Source organism: Artibeus jamaicensis, unplaced genomic scaffold, assembly GCF_021234435.1.
Source record: "Artibeus jamaicensis isolate MK-2021 breed Jamaican fruit bat unplaced genomic scaffold, CSHL_Jam_final contig_475, whole genome shotgun sequence".
Taxonomy (NCBI): Eukaryota; Metazoa; Chordata; class Mammalia; order Chiroptera; family Phyllostomidae; genus Artibeus; species Artibeus jamaicensis.
In genome coordinates this window covers 3399689-3420133 of record NW_026521852.1, presented here as the reverse complement: position 1 = coordinate 3420133, position 20445 = coordinate 3399689, and the positions used below count along the sequence as shown (strand labels likewise).

The following is a 20445-nucleotide window of genomic DNA, read 5'->3' as shown; positions in this document are numbered from 1 at the left end:
AAGCTTTTCTGGGTCCCATATCAGATATTTTACATTTGAAACTCTCACAGCCTTGTGAATTTTAAAGGCCTAGAGTTCAGGGAAGTTGCCTAAGTGCGAGAAACCATCCCTATGTAAGATAACAGAGACTCCAGGGCAGAGGTGTCCAGCCTGTGGTCCACAGGCCACATGCATCCCAGGATGGCTGTGAATTCAGCCCAACACAAAATCGTAAATTTAATTAAAACATTATGAGACTTTTTCATGATTATGTGTCACAATGTATTTAATGTGTGGCCCAAGACAACTCTTCTTCTTCCAATGTGGCCCAGAGACACCAAAAGGTTGGACACCCCTTTGGGAATTTGGAGGGCATTCAAATTTCCCTCCATCTTCTCTTAATCTGCAGGCTTGATTTGACCCCTGCCTGGAACTTTGAAGGTCCAGCGGTCTGTGTATTTCCACAGTGTCCAAGTGATTCAGATAAGCTTTCAGCCTCCTTCCTGAGTGGTCACGTTGTCAGCTGTGCATCTGACCAGATGCTCCGGGTTCTCTATGAAATGATGAGCTCACTGCTTCACTTAGCAAAACGTTTTTATTCATGACTCCACATGACTCCATTCTCCCTCTCTGTCTCCCTCTCTTTTTCACACAGCAGGTGGAAGGAGGGACCTCAGATATGGAGGCCCCTCAAGAATGGAATTAATCATATTCCCCAGTTCACAGTACGCCATCAGCCTACACATGATTTCTCTTCGTTTTTTCCTCCACTCTCTCCCTGCAGAAGACCCTTCTGTAATGTACTTTATCTCCTTACAATGCACCTCGTACCTGTTTGATTTGCCGTAAAAGAATCCTTCACACACCTTGTATTGGTCGAGTATAGGGGCAGTGTGTTTGTTTTTATGAATGGTATTGCAGGATGGCTGTGTTTGTTAGATGATTCTTCCCAGCCTCTCAGAAGCCCCTGCCTCTCTGGAACTTCTTCCCCTTTCGTCCTAGTTTGGCCCCCGTAGAGCTAAACAGAAACATTTTACCCCTTTCAGCATTCCAAACAGTCCTTCATGGCCCCCGCTTCTGCAGCCTTGACCCGCCCCCCTCCCCCCCCACACACACACGGTGTGGAAGTTTCCTTATTCCTCCTCAGGATTTGGACCCCTCTGGCCCCCATTGGGGGCTGTACTTCTCCACCTCTAGTGACAATCTTGTGTTGGTGGAAGGGCCGGGAGAAGAATATGATACCGTGTGACTGGACCATACATCCCACATGGTAGTGCAAGAAGATTTGGGTGGAACTGTGAGTACAATCGCTCTTGGTTGATAACCCCTGCCCTCACCCCTTTCTTTCCGGTTATGAGAATGGGGGAACCTGGCCTTGGTGAAGTTGGGGCACCTTCAGGCAGGGCATCTCCATCCCCAGTCCGCACTGGGTTCTTTCTGCACTGCCCTGGACCCCCCATGCCCAGACAGTTGTTGACTCCCCCTTCCTTTGACTTGGATGAGAATTTCCTTGGAATGTTGAGGAAGGATTGCAAGCTATGTACAAAATAGGCTGAGTGGGCCCGGCTTGGAGAGCCAAGGGTCTTGCATGCCCATGTGGAATAACCCACCCTCTTCACCCTTCTTTTTTTATCTTTATGAGCACAATTTAGAAATCAACGTTGTGTATTTCTTTATTCCTAAGGTAAAATGCACCTATCCTAAAACTCGCCATTTTAGAGTGACCGATTCAGGGCTATTTGGTATATTCAAGCGTGTGCAGGCATCCCCTCGCTCTAGCTCCAAACATTATCGTGGCCTCAGGAGGAAACCCTGCGCCGTTCCACAGCAGCTCCTGTCCCCCTTCCCCTCCACCTCTGGTGACCACCAGTTGCTGTTCCATCTCTGTGGGTTTGCCTATTGTGGATGTTTCATGTAGACGAGAGCATTCACCCCACTTTGTGTCCGGCTCTTTCAGTGAGCAGTGTCCTTGGGCTTCGTCCGCATTGTAACGCGGACCAGTACTTCATTTTTTCCATGTCTGAGGAACGTTTCATGGCGCACATATACTGTGACCTGTCGGTTGATTCTTCCCTTGGTGGATATTTGGGCTGTTTCCACCGTGTGGCTATCATGACTGAGGCTGGTATGAGCATGTGTATATGTGTGCTTGTTCGAGAACCTGTTTTTAGTTCTCTGGGGCATATACCTAGGAGTAGACATACAGGGTCATATGGTAATTGATTTTTTAGGAACTCCCCCAAAATATATTTCTCTTTTAAATAATGACTTCACTCAGGAAGTTCCCTGCATAGCGAGGGACAGGGAGGCGAGGTGGAAAAGCTCTGGAGACCTGGGTCCTCTCCTGGCTTTTCCGCTAACCAGCTGTGCAACCTGGAGCAAATCGCTTTCCCTTTACGGGTCCTTGTTTCCTCATCTGAAAAGCGTAAAGCTAAATAATTCTTAAATTCTCTTCATCTTTTAAGAGATTATTGGGGCCCAAGCCAAGTGGCTTTGTTGGTCAAGGGTCATCTTGTAAACCAAAAAGGTTGTGGTTTTGATCCCCAGTCGGGGCATATAGAAAACTGGGTTCCAGGGAGATTTGCCAGACATCTAAATATGATTATCTCTATGTTCTTTTTCTACTGTTTTTAAAATGGGAGCTGAAAACACCCTAAATAATTGGAGGTTGTTCCTGCCAATGTGTTTCTAGTTAATGAGTGACTTCTGGCTTCCTTTTCCCACCAGGACTCCCAGAATATGGTATCCTCCTCCTCTCCCATCACCCCTAGCGCTTGGCAGTTCTTTAACAGGACACAGCGCAGCCAAGACTGGAACCATCCGTCCTGTCCTCCCTGGAGGAGTGCTGAGCCTTCCGCCAGGGTGGCTTCTCTCAGCGCTAAGGTTTCAGCAGGGTAACCTGAGTTAGGGTCCAGAAGTGTAGGAGTCAAGGAGAGGAGCAACAGACTTTCTGAGACACTATAAGGACCGTCTTAGAGAGTGAGGAGGAAGAACCAAACACCTCCTGTGATGCCTTTTAGACAGAGGGTACCCACCCCGCCCCCGCACCCGCACCCTTGTGCCCTCCTCTTCCCCAGTGCGGTGTCTGTGTTGGGAAGGAGGCTTTTTCCTCCACTGGTTGCTGTCTTCCCAGTTTGCGGCTCAAGTCCGCATTCTGTGCTCTCCAGTCCCCCCTGGTGGTTTTCTGGGGAAATATGCGGTTTTAAAAACCACACACGACCTCAGTGGTTTATTCCATCAGTCCGTCACTTGTCCATTTTCATCCGTCTATCACATATTTTGGGGGACCTGCTACATTTTAGGCACTTCTGTTAGAGTCTAGGAATAACCAAGACGAGGCACCTCCCCTTTAGAGCCTTTTTATAGGGTGTGCAGAGTGGCTTTTGGAACCAAGTGACCAGTGCTTCAGGAGGGGGCATAGATGGTGGTGTTCAGGAGGACAGACAGGGGCACAGTTCTAATTGGCAAATCCGAATGTCAGCAGTCAGACTCAGAGAGTCTTCTAGACAGACGTTACTCTGCACAGAAGTCAATCAGCATTCCAGAATGTGGTGCACAAAGAGACCTGGTAGAAGCCCTATATTTCTGAGCACAGAACACTGGCTGGGGAGAGGGTGATGAGAGTGACATTGCAGAGGGGCTGTGTCATTCAGGGCCTCTGAGCCATGTCAATGGCTTTAACTTTCAGGCTGTAGTGAGCTAGTGAGTTTGACTATAGTGGTGTAGCGTAGTATTTATATATGCACTTTGGAAGCAACCGCTCTGGTTATGGATGGAGAATGAATCGGAGGGGCAAGGGCAGAAGCAGGAAGACCCCCCAGGTCTCCCTGCAGTAACTGTCATGAAACCAAGGTGAGCAAAACCAAGGTGGGAGCAGTGGGAAGGGAGGGTGTGGATGGAGTCCAGAAATATCCTGAGGTTGGGGCTGGTGCTGGGCCCAGCTTCCAGTCCCAGTCACATCCTGAAATCCGAGTCACAGTCCTCTAGCTTGCCTCCCATCCTGGCATGGGGGCTGCCCCAGCATCCAGGTCTCCAGAAGCATGAGCTTGTCTCCCAGGAGAGGCCCTGGAGCCCGCTCCTCACCCTGGACCCTCCATCAGGATCGGGGGGGTGGGGTGGAGGGTGTACAGAGGAGAGCAGGCTTCCAGTTGCTGCCAGATAAAACAAGAGTAAAAAAAAAACACACACAAAACAAAACAGTGTATCCATTTTGATAGGTGGCGACTAGTCCACAAAAGCTGGAAGAATTCTGGGGAACCTCCTCCTGTCGTCCTGTTTGACTTGACCTGGTGGCAGAACAACAGACTGGACCGTGTTTAGGATGCGTGTTTCGGAAGCTCAGAGATCTCAGAGCTCTCGTTTCAGGGTCAGCTGTAGGCCCTTCTTGACCTTGTCTCTCAGGAGGACCCACCCCGGGCTCCTCGGACCGCCCTTTTTAGCCCCTGTAGGCTCTGGGATGATTTCTTGTGTTTGAGGTATAGACGTGAGGCTCTCATAATGTTGCTCATTCTACCAACCCCCTCGAGTCCCCTTCTCCTGGGCCATCACCGTGGCACTGCCAGGATCTGTAAAGGGACACAACGTACGTCTGCTGCACAAATATCTGCAGAAATCATTCACTTCAAAAAGTCCTTTGGGCAGCTGAGTTTCACCTGCCGAAGCCTGTCCCCAGTGCTGCCACCCCACCCTTCCCCCTTCCCTTTCCTGGGACCAGAGGACATCGGTGTGATCTCACTTCTGCGCCCCTGTCCCAAAGGCACTCCAGCAGGGGCCTGCTCGGCGTGTTCAGAGGAGCTGCGAGATTGGCATATCTGTCCTGGCCACGTACGCGGTGTCTCATTGGTGCCGGGCCTATGGGCCACTGTTTGTTTTCATGGCTGTTCTACCCAGAGTTGCCCCTCCCTCTAGAACAATGATTTTTAACTCAAAGTGGTTTTGTGCTGCAAGGGAAAGTTGGCAATATCTAGAGACAGTTTTGATTGGTGGCAGAAGTGGGTTCTTCTGTCCTCTGGTGGATAGAGGCCAGGATGCTGTTACACACCCTACAATACCCAACACTGTTCCCCACACAAAGATTTGTTGGGTCCCAAATGTCAACAGTGCCAAGGGTAAGAAACCCTCTTTTAGAATATTGGTCTGTGACCCCGGGGACCCTTGCATCTTTCCAACCCTGTAAGATTGCTAGGACAAACCACAAGTTGAAGAAATAACTCACTCACATCTTTCTTTCACAGCTGAGCTCTGTCCAGAGGCCGGGTTAGAGCAGCTGGAGGCAGCGAGACCCCGCGGGCCGGGGAACGGGAGCGGCACCCAGCACTGAGATGGCCAGGCCGCAGCCACCGCCCTGGGTCCATACAGCCTTCCTCCTCTGCTTCCTCGGCCTTGGAGGGGCCATTGAGATTCCTATGGATCGTGAGTTCTGCTCTTTCCTCTTCTATTCTCCTGATTTAGGGCAGAGGACAGTTAAGACCAACTTTCAAAGAATGTTGGGGGAAGGGAAATAGTGGATTCTGGATGCAGAGCTGGGTTTCCCAAAAATGGGAGCAAACAGGTTGGTGCTTTGGAAGATGAGACGTGAGTCTGCAGTAAGGTCTCCCCGCTGTGGCTGAGTGACCTGGGCTGCCGGCAGCCCACTGAGCGGGACCAGAGGGGTACTGTTTGGAAATCTGAGTGTTCTCTGTGGTCTTGACTTGCCTACCAAAGCAGAGTTTCCAGGGACCAAGTGAGTGAATGGTTCTTATTTGCCTTTCTCATTCCTGATCTAGATCCCTCAGGCCCTCGTGTCTGAACTAATCAGAAGGATGGATGGCTGGGAGAGGGTGGCAAGGGATTATTTTGCAAAAGACTGGCTGCATGAAACATTAAATGGAGCCCTGTTACCATGCCGCTGTGGGGGTACCAGGCACGATTCCTGCTGTTTTTGTCGTTCCCACAGTGAAGTGAAATCCATGTCATTCTCTTTCCATGGTGGGGGCATTATTGGGCCACCAGAATCATAAAGTAAGGGGCTTACAATGCTGACCTGACAGATTCTCAGCAGCCACATCTGTGGGTGCCTCCATCGCGGCCCACTGACTGGCAGCCACACACCTTGGCCCTGCATTTCCCCGTGCTCCACCTTTGCCACACTGCTGACACTCCCATCCGGACGTCCTGCCTCCCACTACTGGGAGGTGGGCACACCAGCTCTGTCCCCTGCCCCCTGATTCCAGGAATAGATGGGACTCACATGATGCCAGTGTTGACCTGGGCTCTCTCCAGGTGACAGATGTCCAGGGAGGGGGATGGGTAGGAGAGGTAACACAGCTTCCCAGAAGTCTCCCTGAGCTTTCCAAAGCCAGACCCTGAGGGGTGGAGTTAGCAGAGCTCAGAGAAGAGCTGCAGGTGTCTCAGCCCCCTGCCACCCCACTCCACCAGAAGAGCTGCCCCAGAAAAGTGGGCTCTCCTGGGTGAGAGAAGGCCAGGAGAAACTGCAGGGTAGGCCCAGAAGTGGACAGGCCCCTGCTGCCCTCCCGCTGGCCCAAGTGTGTGAGTGTGTATGTGCACACATACACTCAGACTCTTGGGGAGGGGCCAGGGTTGTGGGAGGAGCTGTTCCAGGGACCATCTGTACTGTGGATTGAAGGAGAGTTTCTTGTGAGCAGGCCCAGGCAGGCTGTGTAATCATAAGGGCCCCCACCCCCGGAGAGGAGGGGGCAGTGGAGGAGACTGGGCGGTCGAGGAAGTGGTAAAGGTTCATCTATTGGAAGAAGAGTTTCACAGGAGAGTGGGGAAGTGACTACCTAGCTTCAGAGCTTCAGAGGACAGGCCAACTCTCTTGTTAGGGGTAATGCAGCTGGTAGCTTAAGTTGAAGCCAGAGGTCATTTATCACTCCAAAAATCTTAGAGTTGTTAAGAATTATGCTAAATCTATTCTGCCTGTGCTCTGTAAGTGGAACAGCAAAGACGGGATGACAGCACATCTCTGTATCTCATGGTTTACTAAATATTTTAAGCCCACCTTTGAGCCCTACTGCTCAGAAGAAAGACTCCTTTCAAAATATCACTGCTCATTGTCAGTGCACCCGGTCACCCAAGAGCTCTGATGGAGATGTACAATGCACTGAATGTCGTTTTCATGCCTGCTAACTCAGCATCCATTCTGCAGTCCAGGGACCAAGGGGTGATTTTTAACTTCAGGTCTTATTATTTAAGAAATATATTTTGTAAGGCTATTGCTGCCATAGCTCAGTGATTCTCTGGTGGATCTGGACAGGAAAAATTGCAGACCGTCTGGAAAGGATTCACCATCCTAAGAGTAATTAAGAACATTCATGATTTATGGGAACAGATCAAAATCTCAACAGGAGTTTGAAAGGAGTTGATTCCAACCCTCTTGGAAGACTTCAATGGAGGGAGTAACTACAAATGTAGTGGAAATAGCAAAGAACTAGAATAGAAGTGGAACCTGAAGGTACTGAATTGCTGCAGTCTTATGATAAAACTAATGAATGAGCAGTTACTTTTTATGGATGAGCGAAGAAGGTGATTTTCTGAGATGGAATCTACTCCTGGTTGACATGGCAACAAAGGAGTCAGAATACGACCGACCAAGACTTCGTTGTTACAGCAGCAGCAGCAGGGCTTGATGGGACTGCCTCCCACTGTGAAAGAAGTTCCACTGAGGGTAGAATGCGGTCAGACAGCATCAGGGCTACAGAGAAATTGCTTGTGACAGGAAGGACGCATCAAAGTGGCAGACTTTTCTGTTGTCTTCTTTAACACATTGCCACGGTCACCCAGCCTTCAGCAACAGCCACCAACATCAAGGCAAGACCCTTAAAGGCTCAAATAATGGTTTGCAATGTTTTTAGCAATACAGTATTTTTAAATTAAGGTATGTACATTGTGTTTAGACATAACGCTACCGCACACTTAATAGACCATAGTATAGTGGAAACATATGTTTTTATATGCACTGGGAGACAAATATTCACACGATTCACTTGATTGCAATGTCGGCTCTTTAGTGGTGGTGAAGAACCGAACCCACAACGTCTCCGAGGTGTGCCTGTAGTGCAGTGGCCATGCTGGAAAGTAGATCCTCAGAACTTATCCTATAGCTGGATGTTTGTGCCTTCTGACCAGTATCCCTCACCCCCAGCCCATGGCAGCCACCATTCTATTCTGTTCTTTGAGTTTGACTTTCTTAGATTCCACTTTCTTAGACTTTCTTTCTCTGCCTGACTTATTATTTCACTTAGCATAATGCCCTAAGGTCCATCTATGTTGTGGCAAAAGGCAGGAAATACTGCGCCCCCTCTTCCTCAAACCATTATTCCCAACAGCCCAGACATGGGAACGGCTAAGATTAGGCACTCTTAACTTTCCCTTTGTGTTGCGAGGAGCCTGGAGGGCTCAGCCCAGAGGCTGCCCTGCCAGGTGTACCTTTCTGCCCCTTTGCCCCTTCGGGGAGCATTATCTGTGTCTGGAGACAGGGCACTGCTCCTGCTCTGGGAAGTTGGGGTGCAGCAGGCCTTCAGGAGCAGAGCCCTGGCTGCTGCACAGTCCCTCATTGAAGTGCCCGGCCTCCAGTCCCCACCGCTTTGCCAGTGGAGTCACACGCACCCACCTCCCCTTCACCAGCCTCAAGGAGAACAATGTGACCTTTGAAGAATGCAAAGAGTCACCTCATCAACCAGAGAGGTTTGCCAAAAAGTGAGTCCGTTGGCAGCTTGCCCCTCTGTCTCCCTCCGCACATCAGGGGACTCAGCAGTTTTCTCCTAGACGCCCACAGAGGAGGGCAGTGGCGTGGGAGAAACTCTTCCTCCTCACTGTCATCCCAAAGAGCGCTGCAGCATGGCCTCAACACTCACACTCACTCCATCCTCCAAAGGATGAGTGGCAGGGGTCCCAGGGTCAGAGTTGGGGAAGGAAAGAGGTGTGCGAATACTGGGCAGCGTCTGCCCTCGCCCCACAGAGCCTGTTGGAAGATTTTTCTCCCTCTTGGAAGCTAAAAGAACAAGTTTACTCTCCACTCTACTTCTGTCACCCAGCAAGTGCCACAGGAGAGAGGGGCAGGTGGTGTGACACAGGATGGGGAACGGGGGTGGTCACAGGACTAGGTGACACCCTCGACCCTAGGCAGACAGTCCCCATTGTCTTCTCCCTATGGCAGCTTGTCTTGGGGGGGGGGGTGTGTTCTGCAATGAATTCCTTGGTAGCACATTGGTGGCTGCAGATGTCATTACGTCTTTAGGCAGGTAGATTCTCCGGACACCCTGGCCTGGTCTCCTTGTGGGGCTCTAACTGCCCTGAGACCCTCCAGGTCTCCCCTCTCACTCACCTTTGTCCAAAATGTGAAGAAGAGTGCCATGGCCCCACCTGGCCCAGGGTGAGTTTGTAGAAAGACCTCTGGACCAGGCAGCAGAAGAGCGGGTTCTTCCTCCAGTTCTGCAGCAGACCTCCTGTGTGATCTTGACCAGGTGACTTCCTCCCCAGGTTTGAGATTCCCCGGACAATGTCTAGGGGTCTTTCCACTGAACCAGCATTTGATTCGGTGGAAGAGAGGTCTGAGGCCCACATGGGCAAAGCAGAGCCTTTGTCAGCCCATCAGGGTGAAGCCAGAGCTGACAACTGTATGTGAGCACCTAGGAGACACCACCTGTATCTGGAAATGAAAAATCGGAGGCTGGGCTGTGGTCAAAGGCAGTGGGTCAAGTGTCAGCCCTTCTTCTCCTGAAAGTGGCCCCTTCCCCAGGCTCCCCAGCCCCATGGGGGAACACACCCTCTAAAACCATCCCCACCGCCTTAGCCTTCACAGCCAGTCCTGTGTGGGTGAAGGTGCTGCCGGTGGGCGGGGCGGGGAGCCTTGGAGCATGTGTTCAGAAGCTGGGGACTTCCGCGTTGCCCCTGGCCGCTGCATCCCTTTTTGTTTCCTACCCTGGGGCCCAAGCAGATGGTAAAGCAGACAGAATTGCTGTGCCCAAGCAGGCCACAGAAACCTGGCCCACTTGAAAGAATTATTTGGAACCTTTTCGTGGGTCTTACTCTCAAGACTTTCACGTCCTGACGGCGCGTCTAGTAGGACACTCACCCTGCCACCCTCCACCTCCCTCCCTGGCGTCTGTCTTCTCTTTCCTGTGACTCTTCATGCAGCTTTTGGTCCTGTCTTACCGCTGCCCCCTCCCTTCCTGAGGGACTGCCCCCTTGCTGAGTCCCCAGTTTCCTCTTCCACATCCCCCCATGGTCAAGTCAGAAAGCTTCAAGGTTACTCTGACTGGCGTGGCTCAGTGGGTTCGAGTATCCTCCTGTAAACCAAAAGGTCGTGGGTTCGGTTCCCAGTCAGAGCACACATGTAGGTTCTGTCCACAGTTGGGGCACGTACAAGAGGCAGCCAGTTAATATTTCTATTTTGCATGAATGTTTCTCTCCCTCTTTTCCCTAACCTTTCCCTTCTCTCTGAAACCAATAACCGTAGCCTTGAGTGAGGATTTAAAAAAGAAAGCAAGGAAGTTTCAAGGTCACCGTGGCTCAACAGCAGCCTCTGCTTCCCCAGGAAGTGTAACTCTGAAAAAGTGAGCCTCAGAGTCGGCACCATGTCCTACATCCACACCAGCATGAAAAAAGAAAAGGCATATTGTTTTCTATTCTAATCATAAGGAAAGAATAGCTTTAAAAGTTATAGCAACAGGTGTTCTGTTTTCTGCAGACACATTTCAACCAGGACCTTGTTCCCACAAGGAACATTCCATCTAAAACCTTGTGTTCAAAGGGTAGTCCCCAGACCACCAGTGTCCGAATCACTCGGCTGCTTGTCACAACTGCAGGGTCTGCCGAGTCAGAACCTGCATTTTAACCACTCCCTTCAGGTGATTCACAAGCTTGTCAAAGTTTGAGTAACATACACACCAGTACACAGGCTCTCAAGTGCAGGCTGGGAATGTGTGTGCCCCGCCCCTTTTGTAAACGCGTGGCAGCAGTGAGGAAAGCAGGTGTTTTCGTGTGTGAAAGAGGACAAGGGGCAGTGGGAGGAGTGAGGGCTGTGGACCTGCTGGGCCCATGGGGGTTTGTCCCGTAGCAGTGGTTCCAGCCCACCCCTTTCTGGCACCTCAGCCTGACACCAAAAAGCATCTAAAGGTGACAGGTGGCATCTCCAGAGCCCAGCCTCTTTTGAGCAGCGTTGCCACTTTTGACATTTGGACTTTCCTGGTGACATCTTCATTTGGTCAGCAGCGGGTCTTTCTGGTCCACTGCATGGTTTGGCGTCTGGGGAAGGCATCGCCTTCTCCACGAAGCTCTTGCTGTGTCCACCCGTCCTCCAGCTTGGCTCTTCCCCCGAGCTCCGCGGCTGGTGGGAGAGAGCCCGTGCACAGTGCGCCTGCAACGAGCCCCTTTCTCCCTCCTCCCTGGGTGCTGGGGCATGAGGACGTGCTGGGCACTGGGTCCTGTGTAATAACTGGTGTCTTCTTTTCTCCCCTTACAATGCTAACCCATCGGAACTAACAGCCAGCATTCAGAATGAGCGTAAGTCCTGGGGGTGGGGGGGACGCCTCTCTGCACTTGTGCCTCTGGGAGGTCAGAGGGCAGGAAGGAGGGGCAGGAGAAGGCCAGGTGAGGACACGGGGGATTCTCAGCCTCTCCGCCCCCATGCTGGGGCCGCTTGACAGCAGGGCCATGTAGTGAGGTTTCTTACCGAACGGGAAGGGCAGAGGCTCAGCCTATGGAAAGGCAGGTGAGTAAGGAGGGCCACTGCTTCCCCATCCTCAGGTGGCTGGCACAGGAGCCCCAGGGGGAAGCACCCTTTGGCCTGCAGATAAGTCCCTGGGAAATTCTCTGGGGACTAAAGCCTCTTTCAGCTCCATCCTCACCACAGTTTGACCGTCTGCTGACCCTCCAGGGCTCAGAACCATCACAGCCCCTAAGTTCTAAAAATCTAGCTGCTTTCTTGTTCCTTTACTCGTTCAACAAACATTTATTAATAACTACTGTGCTCTGGACATTGTACGAAGCGGTGGACATAGCAGTGGGTCGGACAGAAACCTGGCCTTCAGCTTCTCGCAGGGGCACCTTGACCTTCTACGGCGATTCTTCTTAACGCTCGGTCCGTGGCACGCACCCCTTCCCTGTGGTCTCTAGCATGGGGCACTGCCCGCCCCCTGCTCGCCTGCTTCTCTGGAGGCCCCCAAAGCTGGCATTTCAGCCACTCTTCCGGCCGGGGCTCCGGGCCGGTGCCCGCAGCCCTGACTGCCCACTGCCCGCTCTGTTGCAGTGCCCCAGCCCCCGACCATCACCAAGCAGTCGGTGAAGGACCACATTGTGGACCCTCGCGACAACATCCTGATCGAGTGTGAAGCAAAAGGGAACCCTGCCCCCAGGTGAGTGCACCGGCAGAAAGTCCAAGCTGGGCAGGGGAAGGGGGCCGACCAGAAGGAGCTGAAACTACTCCCTTGCCCTGGGCCCGATGGTCGTTGAGGCCCCTGAGAAATTAAATTTATCCATTCAGCCCCCACTAGGTAGAAAGTACAATTTGGAAAATTAGGTAATTTAGCTGATGAGGGAACTGGGTACCTCGGGACTTAAGAGGCTTAAGGTCACTCCAGAAAGCCAGGACCAGATACTGTTTTCTGACTTTTAGTATAGCACTGCCTTATGTTCCCGTCATTCCCCACGCCTAGCTTCTAGGAAGGCCCTCTCCCTGGCTAATCTGAGTCTTTCACTCCGGGCACATCCGCATCACAGGGGCTCCAGCAGGCACGAGCTGAAAGCCCGCTGTGCACCAGGCTCTGTGCTAGTTGTTCCTCACGCTGTTCGTTCAGCCACCTCACTGCTCTTTGGGGAAGATGTGCAAGGAAATGCAGGCACAGAGATACTTAGCACCTTTTCCAAGGTCACTCAGCTTGAGAGTGTCGGAGGCTGGATTTGAACCCAGGCCTGGGACACCCCAGGCCAGGTTTGTTTCTGCTGGTGAGCATTGGCAATATGGAGGTGGTAATGCTATCCTCCTTCCCCCGTCTTTAAAGCAGCCACCACAGGCTGGACTTTTCAGGAGACTCATGCCCAGTTCAGACCCAGGCGTGACAAGATCCCATGTAAGGGGACATCTCGGCAGGAGAAAGGAGGCGAAGTGAAGCCCCGGGGGTGTGACAGCTGCCTTCTGCCCTGCCCCCCCCCACCACGGTTTGCTTGACCCCGTGTGACTCTAAGCTGTGAGCCTAGAACAAGCAGAGCCTCCCTTATCCATGGTGGGGGAAGCAGGAGTCGCCCTGAAGGGTCGGGCAGGGCTCGGGTGACCTTGCTTCTGAGGTTTAGGCTTTTCCCCCGTGGTTCCTCTGTGGGGACGATGCACCTATGGCGCTGGGCAGCCGCTCCTGCCCCTGCTTCTCTGAAGGTTGTACCCAGAGCAGCTACAGGCGCACACGCCCCCAGGAGAAGCAGAGGGACACGTTAGTCCCTTCCCCTGGGAGCTCAGGTTTAAGAAGGCTGCTTTTTATTTTCAAAGCTGCCCCTTCTGGGCTCCGTAATGTGTCTCCGCTGCCTTACAGCCTCCACCCGGGTCACTGGGCAGGGGCACAGACAACCTGAACCCCACTCCACTTTGGCTTTGGAGTCGATTATCAAACGAGGAGGCAGGAGGCGCAGAGCCAGCTTCTCGATGTGTGTGGGTGGGGTGAAATATGAACTTGCGTTGGTATTCCTGGTTGGAGGTTGGGAATGCCGTGACGTGGAAGCAGCAGCTGACTGGATTTGAAAAAATCAAAACCACTGTCTACCCGTCCAAAGAACATCACCCCCAGGGGCTACTGGGGTGTCTGTCATGTGAAACCCTGACTCCCAGCCTTGGTTGGACCAAAGTGCTCTCAGGGACCTGCCCCTGGAGATTCACAGGGTTGGGACTGGGGACACTATGTTCAGGATTCCAGGAGGCTCTGCCACTCAGTCGGGCTGGGGCCCATTGATACGAAGGTGTGGTTTTGTGACCGAGTCCGGGTAGGGCCCTGAGATTGTCACCTGGAGCCCGGAACCCACCCTGTTACTGTTTGTTGCCCCTGCCCTCCCCCACCTCTTCCCACTGTCCACAGCTTCCACTGGACTCGCAACAGCAGGTTCTTCAATGTTGCCAAGGACCCCCGCGTGTCAATGAGGAGGAGGTCTGGCACCCTGGTGATTGACTTCCGAAGTGGTGGGCGGCCGGAGGAGTACGAGGGGGAATACCAGTGCTTTGCCCGCAACAAATTTGGCACAGCCCTGTCCAATAGGATCCGCCTGCAGGTGTCCAGTGAGTAGCGTGGGGCAGGGCGAGATGCCCTGCTCCTGGGTACACGGAGGGGAGGGCATGCAGGGTCATTCTAGAAGGACCACCCTGTCCTGGCCTGTTTGTGCTTTGGGGCCCCGCATGTCCTGCTTGCTTTTCTGCCTCTGAGCACGGCACATCAAGAAGATTTCTTGAAAAGGAAGTGTCCCAACCAGAGTCTTGACCAGCATTCCACTGGGCACAGGAGGAGGGAAGGAGAGGAGTCTTTGAAGATGTGCACCCACTCAGACAAGAGGCCTCCATCCTCTGCCTGCTTGGACCCTTGGGCCCCGACCCCCTCTCCTGTCTCGCTTGTTCTCCTTTGTCCCCTCCCGCTCCTCACCGCCTACCTCTAACCGCACTCCTTGCCCCAGCCCCAGCCCCAGCCCCGACTCTCATTTCATGTTCTTCCTTGTTTCTTCCCAGAATCTCCCCTGTGGCCTAAGGAAAATCTGGACCCAGTGGTGGTTCAAGAAGGTGCCCCCTTGACACTCCAGTGCAACCCCCCTCCTGGACTGCCATCCCCAGTCATCTTCTGGATGAGCAGCTGTAAGTCTTGGGGACCTGGTGTTTTATGTCTGTTTAATCTTAGGGAGCGGGGTGGGTGTGTTAAATGGGGGGAGAGCCCGCCCAAGGCTAGAAGACCTTAACTCGTGAGAAGCAGATGGAAGGTGTCCGCGTGGCTAAGGACAGGCTCTGTAGAGAGAGGGCTGCTTGCCTTCATTTCCTAAGCCCAGCTGCCATTAGCTGTGTGATCTTAAGCAAGTTGCTTAACAGCTCTGGAGCTCAGCTTCCTCTTCTTGAAAAATGGGGATGATACTTACCTAATAGAATTATTAAGGATAAATAAATTAATATGTCCAAGGTACGTGTGACAGTGCTAGACACACAGTATGTGTTCAGTAATATTTGTGAAGACGAAGAGCAAGAGAAAAAGGAACAGGGAGGAAGAGGACAGACCGTGTTTTTCAGGCCAGTTGGAGGCAGGTTGGTACCAAGCCTCTTTTATTTAATTCTCGGTTTGGTCTGGAGTCTCTCGGTCAGGACAGACTGGGGTACGAGAGAATGCAGCTTCTGATGACGGAGTGATGGTGAGACAGGATGTTGGCAGCAGGGGGACCGAGTACCATCCTTTGAAGCTGTTCTAGCTCAGTTTGGGGAGGAGGCTTATTTAACCACTCTGGGCCTCAGTTTCCCAATGTTTCTTCCTCTGTTTTCAGTCACACTGCAGGGGGCGCATGATGAAGGTGAATACAGGACCGCTCTTTCTCTTCCCAGCTTCTTGCCCCTCCTCCTTCCCTCCGTCCCTGTGTGAGCGTCCATCTGTCAGTCCGTAGCCCTTCCTGCCCATCATCTGTCAGTTTCTCTATTCCTGAATTCCTACCGGCCTGCTTCCAAAAGAGACTGCCTCGTCGCTTGTGCACGTGGTTGTTTTGCAGAGCGAGAGTGGCTTTATGCCCAGTCATTGTCCTTCTCTTTCCTCAGCACATGTGGAGGGAAGGCTGCCTGGCCACAGGCGGGGTGCTGGTCTGTTAGCTAGCAGTTCAGTCCCTCCTCTCTCGTCCCCTGCATCACACTTGTCACACTGCATCACACTCTTACTTCCCGCGCAGGTCTCATGACCTTCTTTCTCTGTCCATCCTCGCCGACGTCGCCCCAGCACAGGCCACCATCAGCAATTCCCTGGGTTACAATAACTACCCATAACTGGCCTTTCCAGTCTTTCTAAAAACATGAGTTCATATGCTCAAAACCTTTCACTGGATCCTTCGTCACCTCGGGCGGGGTCTGGACTCCTGTCCCCGGCACACAGCTCCCTCCCCCACCTGGTCCCTTCTGCCTCTCCAGCCCTTCTCCTGCCCATGCCCACCAACCCCCACCCCCCTTCTCAGGTGCTCTCACTTTTAACACACCCCGCTGCTGCTGCATTGGACCCTCTTAGCTCCTTTCTCTTCTGCCATGTAAACATCACACAGTCTTCAAGCCTCCTTTTCCCAACTCATCCCTTCTTGTCTGGGCTTCCCACTCATCACACTGCATTGCAATTATTTATTTATTCGTTGTCTCTTCTCCTGGACCTTAGGTTCTTTGATGGCAGGAGCCGTCTTTCTCACTGGTCTCTCTTTCTAGCACAGGGCTTGCACATAGGAAGCCTACAGGAAGTCTTCGATACATGGTTTGCAGAGCCGGCCAGCCCATTGTCGGGAACTCGGCATCATTAACCTTGTGCTAAAGAAATGGTGACCTAACACTCGCGGAGGATAGGAAAGAGTTTGCGATGAGTAGTCAGCCTTAGAAATATGCTTTTACAAACCAGAGCACCTGGAAACCTGGCCATTGGCATTCCCATTAGATACAGTGCTTGAAAAAATACTGATAAAGTAGCCAGATTTCTCAGCCACTTCTGTGAGGTCATTAATTCAAAGAAACACACATTTTCATGTTTTCCCATCTCTAAAATTGAAAGGCATCTTAAAACCAATGGCATGCAGTGTTAGTTGATATGTGTCTTACAATTGTATTTTTTCTTTCTTGGGGCTGGAGTGGAGGGTAAAGAATAAAACAAGTGAATTTGGCTCCTGATTTGGGAGCATCTGAAGGATCGTGTCCCCTCCTTCTGGCCTCTGGGTTGTTTTTGTGGCGTGAATGGGAGGTAGAAGTGTTTGGTCTTAGGGCATGGGCGTGGTAGGTGAGCAGGTTGGAGCTGAATCCTACTCTCACTCACCGCTTTTGCAGCTACAACAGTTAAGTCCTCTTGTTTCTTATCTATAAAGCAGGAATCAGCCCCACCTCAGAGTTGAGAGTCAGATTAGATTGAATGACTCCACTGGAACTCCTGGCCCCCTGCAGGGCCTCACTGGCGGGGAACATCATGATTTCTGTTACTGTTACCATTAGGCTAACCTCCTACTGCACCTCTGCTTCCTTATAGCCATGGAGCCCATCACCCAAGATAAGCGGGTCTCCCAGGGCCATAACGGGGACCTGTATTTCTCTAACGTAATGGTGCAGGACATGCAGACCGACTACAGCTGCAACGCTCGATTCCACTTTACCCACACCATCCAGCAGAAGAACCCGTTCACCCTCAAGGTCCTCACCAGTAAGTGCAGGCCCCTGCCTGGGGCCCGGGCAGCAGCCCACCCAGTCTGAGCAGCCCCAGCAACCCCGGGGCTGGGGGGGGGGACTCATCCCCAAGGCTGACCTAGAAGTCCTACAGCTCACTGCCTGAGCTACTTCACCTTCTCTTAAACATCTCCGGATTCCGCAGCCCTGAGTTCAGCTCGGTCCTGCTCTAAGTCCGTGCTTCTCAGACTCTGTGGGAATCAGACTCACCTGGAGCCCTTGGCCCCAGGCCCGTCCCAGCCCTGTTCTGCCTCATTAGCTCCCAGGGGATTTGGACACACCTCACAATCCGAGAAGCGTTGCTTCAGGTGGTCATCAGCATCCTCTCACGTACTCAGCTTGATTTATTTTATTTCTACCCATTGTTTGGTTATCTCTATTCCTAGAATAAAGCCACAGCACAGGATGTCTAACTTGGTGGGTATACCTAACTGAATCACATCTGCTTCTGTGATATGAATCAGTGGGACTGTAACTGAATTGCTGTGTTTGCAGGTTGCAGGTTTATGTTTAGTTTTGTTTCCGTTTTTACTCCCTGATTCTGTTTGGCACCAAAGCAGGCCAGCATTTCCTGACCCACTGTAGCACTGGTGGCCCTCCACAGAGGAGAGAGAAGCTACTCAGTTCAGAGTCACACTTCTTGCCAGGGACCTGCCAGCCTGAAGCCTTGGCTGCAAAGTCCTTGGCCTGCTCAGGACACTGAAAGTGGCCCTGTTGATGTCCCCATGGACTTATAGAATGCCTTCCATGGCGGCGCCTCCTCTCCAAAGACCTTAGTCTGTCCGACTCAGCTGTGAGTGGTGTTCCCAGTACTGCGGACGGGGCGATTGTGAGGGAGGCCAGGCAGAGGGCACCACATGGGCTCTAGCAGCTTCTGCAGTTGGGAGAAAAGAGGCTGAACCTGGCTTCCTGGAGCCCACATGGACAGGTGGTCGACAGTGCCTCCTGGGGGGGATGGGCAGGGGTGAGACTGGGGAGGACTGCTCACTCAGGACAAGTGGGGGCCGACCCCCTCATGCCCTCCTTTCCTCATCAGCCCCTCCCCCAACGGAGAGGGGCAGGCAGTGCTGAGAGTCAGCCCAGCCCCCCTCTCCTCCCAGCGTGGCATCGCGGTGGTCTGGAAGAAGCAGTTTCCCCTTCTCCTGCTGGGGCTTTTTTTCCCTTTCTCTTCTTTTCTTCCCTTTTCTTTTTCACTTCCTTCTTCTCTCTCTCTCTCTTTCTTTCTTTCTTTTCCTCTCTCTCTCTCTCTTTTTCTCTCTCTGTCTTTGACCCCATTTTACCTGCCTCCGATCCTCCCCCTCCTGCCTCTGCAGGTCCCCACACGCTATTCTGAGCTGTCATAATTTGATGACCATCAGGACGGCCAGAAATCCAGGGACGAGCCCTGAATGTTCCTGGCAGGGTCACCTGGCCCCCGTCTGCTTGCTGCCCCCTTCCTGGCTTTCTTTTTCCAGGCCTAGGCCCAGAGAGGAGCCCTGGAGAGGAAGGCAGGGCCGTCCGAGGTGTCTCCCCAGTGCATATCAGCGTGACTGCCTGCCAGCTGGCTGAGCTGGGGGGGGGGGGGCCTTAGAGTGGCCTTTGGAACCAAAACAGGGCTGGCAGTGTTAGGCAGTACAGGGGAAGGAGTGGCAAGAGCAAGATGCTCCCTGAGCGGATCGCTGGACAGCCTGCAGTGCCGTCACCTGGGCCCCTTTCTCCCTGCCCGGCGGATGCTCGAGGTCAGCCTGCTGTTTGAAGACCGAGACAGGTGGCCCCTGTGGTTTGGGGCAGAGCCTCCACTGTCCCACAGGTAGACTCGGGAGATGGAGGTGGTGAAGAGTCATCCTCTGTGGATTAAGCAGTTAGAAATTTCAGCCACGTTTAGAAGCTGTACTTTCCGGAAACATTCTTTTCACTCAAGTGAGGATGTGTGTCTCTGCCCCATTTCTGGGTTCTCTGTGCCACTGAAAACCCCTCCAGATGCTGAGGAGCCCTGGGTGCTGTGAACAGAACCCCGCTGGCTCCCTGGAGTCTCCCCAGGGCAGCTTTGGCCGGGAGCAAGTCCTGGGCATCTGTGCTGGCCCACACTGGGGCACAGCCGTGCTCTCTCCACTGCCCTGCCTGGAAGGGCCCCGGTTGTTCTCATACCTTCAGAGCCAGGCCTGCGGGTGGCGGTCACAACGGCCCAGTTGGGACAGCTTCAAAGACTCAGGTCTCACCAGGGGTTTCTGTCCCAGTTGGTCTGTTGGGGAAGAAATAAACCTCATCACAGTCGATTTTCTGTTACCTGCATGAAGGAAGGGTTATCTAACACACAACAGTATGCAATCTAAAAGCATCTTTTAAATTTGTTTTGAGCCCTGGCTGGTTTGGCTCAATTCGTTGGAGCATCATCCCATAACCGAAAGGTTGCAGGTTCAATTCCCAGTCAGGGCACGTACCCAGGCTACAGATTCGATCCCTGGTCTGGGTCCACATAGGAGGCAACCAGTCAATGCTTCTCTCTGACACTGATGTTTCTCTTTCTCCCCCTTCCTCCCTCTGTTCCTCTCTCTCTAAAAGCAGTGGGAAAAAATGTCCTCAGGTGATGATTACAAAATAAAATAAATTAAATTAAATTTGCTTGGGGACGCAGTCAAAGACAAACAGTGGAGCCAGGCTACAAAGACGCGCCGTCCCCCTTGCCCATGCCAGAGCAGGCCCCTGCCCCTCCTGCTGCCTCTGCCACAGAGGGGCAGTTGGCAGGGAGGGAGGCGGGGTCTCCCTGAAGACACAAAGGAGCACTAACCCTGCTTCCTGCTAATGCCTGTTGTCTAGGCAACACTCTCCCAGGAGTCCAAAAGGTCTCCCTGCATTTCTCAGTGGTGCTCCAGAATCCACAGACTGTGAGGTGCAGGCTGAGCTCGGGTCACTTCTCTGGATGGGGGCATGACACAAGGCCTGTCAGCTGTGTGTGTCCCTGCCCTCCCCCAGGAGAGGACCATTACCCCCCCACCCCCGAGTCCAGCCACAGCCCTGCCCACCCCTTGCCGCTCAGCCTCTTCCTTCTCTGCCAGTCCCACCCTTGGCTCCAGATAAGCCCAAGCTGA

At 52.8% G+C, this 20445-nt stretch overlaps 1 protein-coding gene across 5 annotated transcripts in view; it reads left to right on the top strand.

The window, feature by feature from the left end:
- Positions 1 to 20445, top strand: part of NFASC (neurofascin) — a 191583-nt gene that overhangs the window by 110981 nt on the left and 60157 nt on the right. For 4 of the 5 annotated variants that reach the window (XM_037155363.2, XM_037155362.2, XM_037155361.2 and 1 more), the window contains exons 3-8: positions 5214 to 5391; positions 11467 to 11484; positions 12230 to 12335; positions 14040 to 14236; positions 14678 to 14800; positions 17184 to 17354. In XM_037155363.2, the coding sequence (XP_037011258.1) occupies positions 5301 to 5391; positions 11467 to 11484; positions 12230 to 12335; positions 14040 to 14236; positions 14678 to 14800; positions 17184 to 17354 (706 nt within the window). In that variant the 5' untranslated portion in view covers positions 5214 to 5300. The remainder of the gene's footprint in view (positions 1 to 5213; positions 5392 to 11466; positions 11485 to 12229; positions 12336 to 14039; positions 14237 to 14677; positions 14801 to 17183; positions 17355 to 20445) is intronic. The other variant, XM_037155368.2, reaches the window with a different exon arrangement.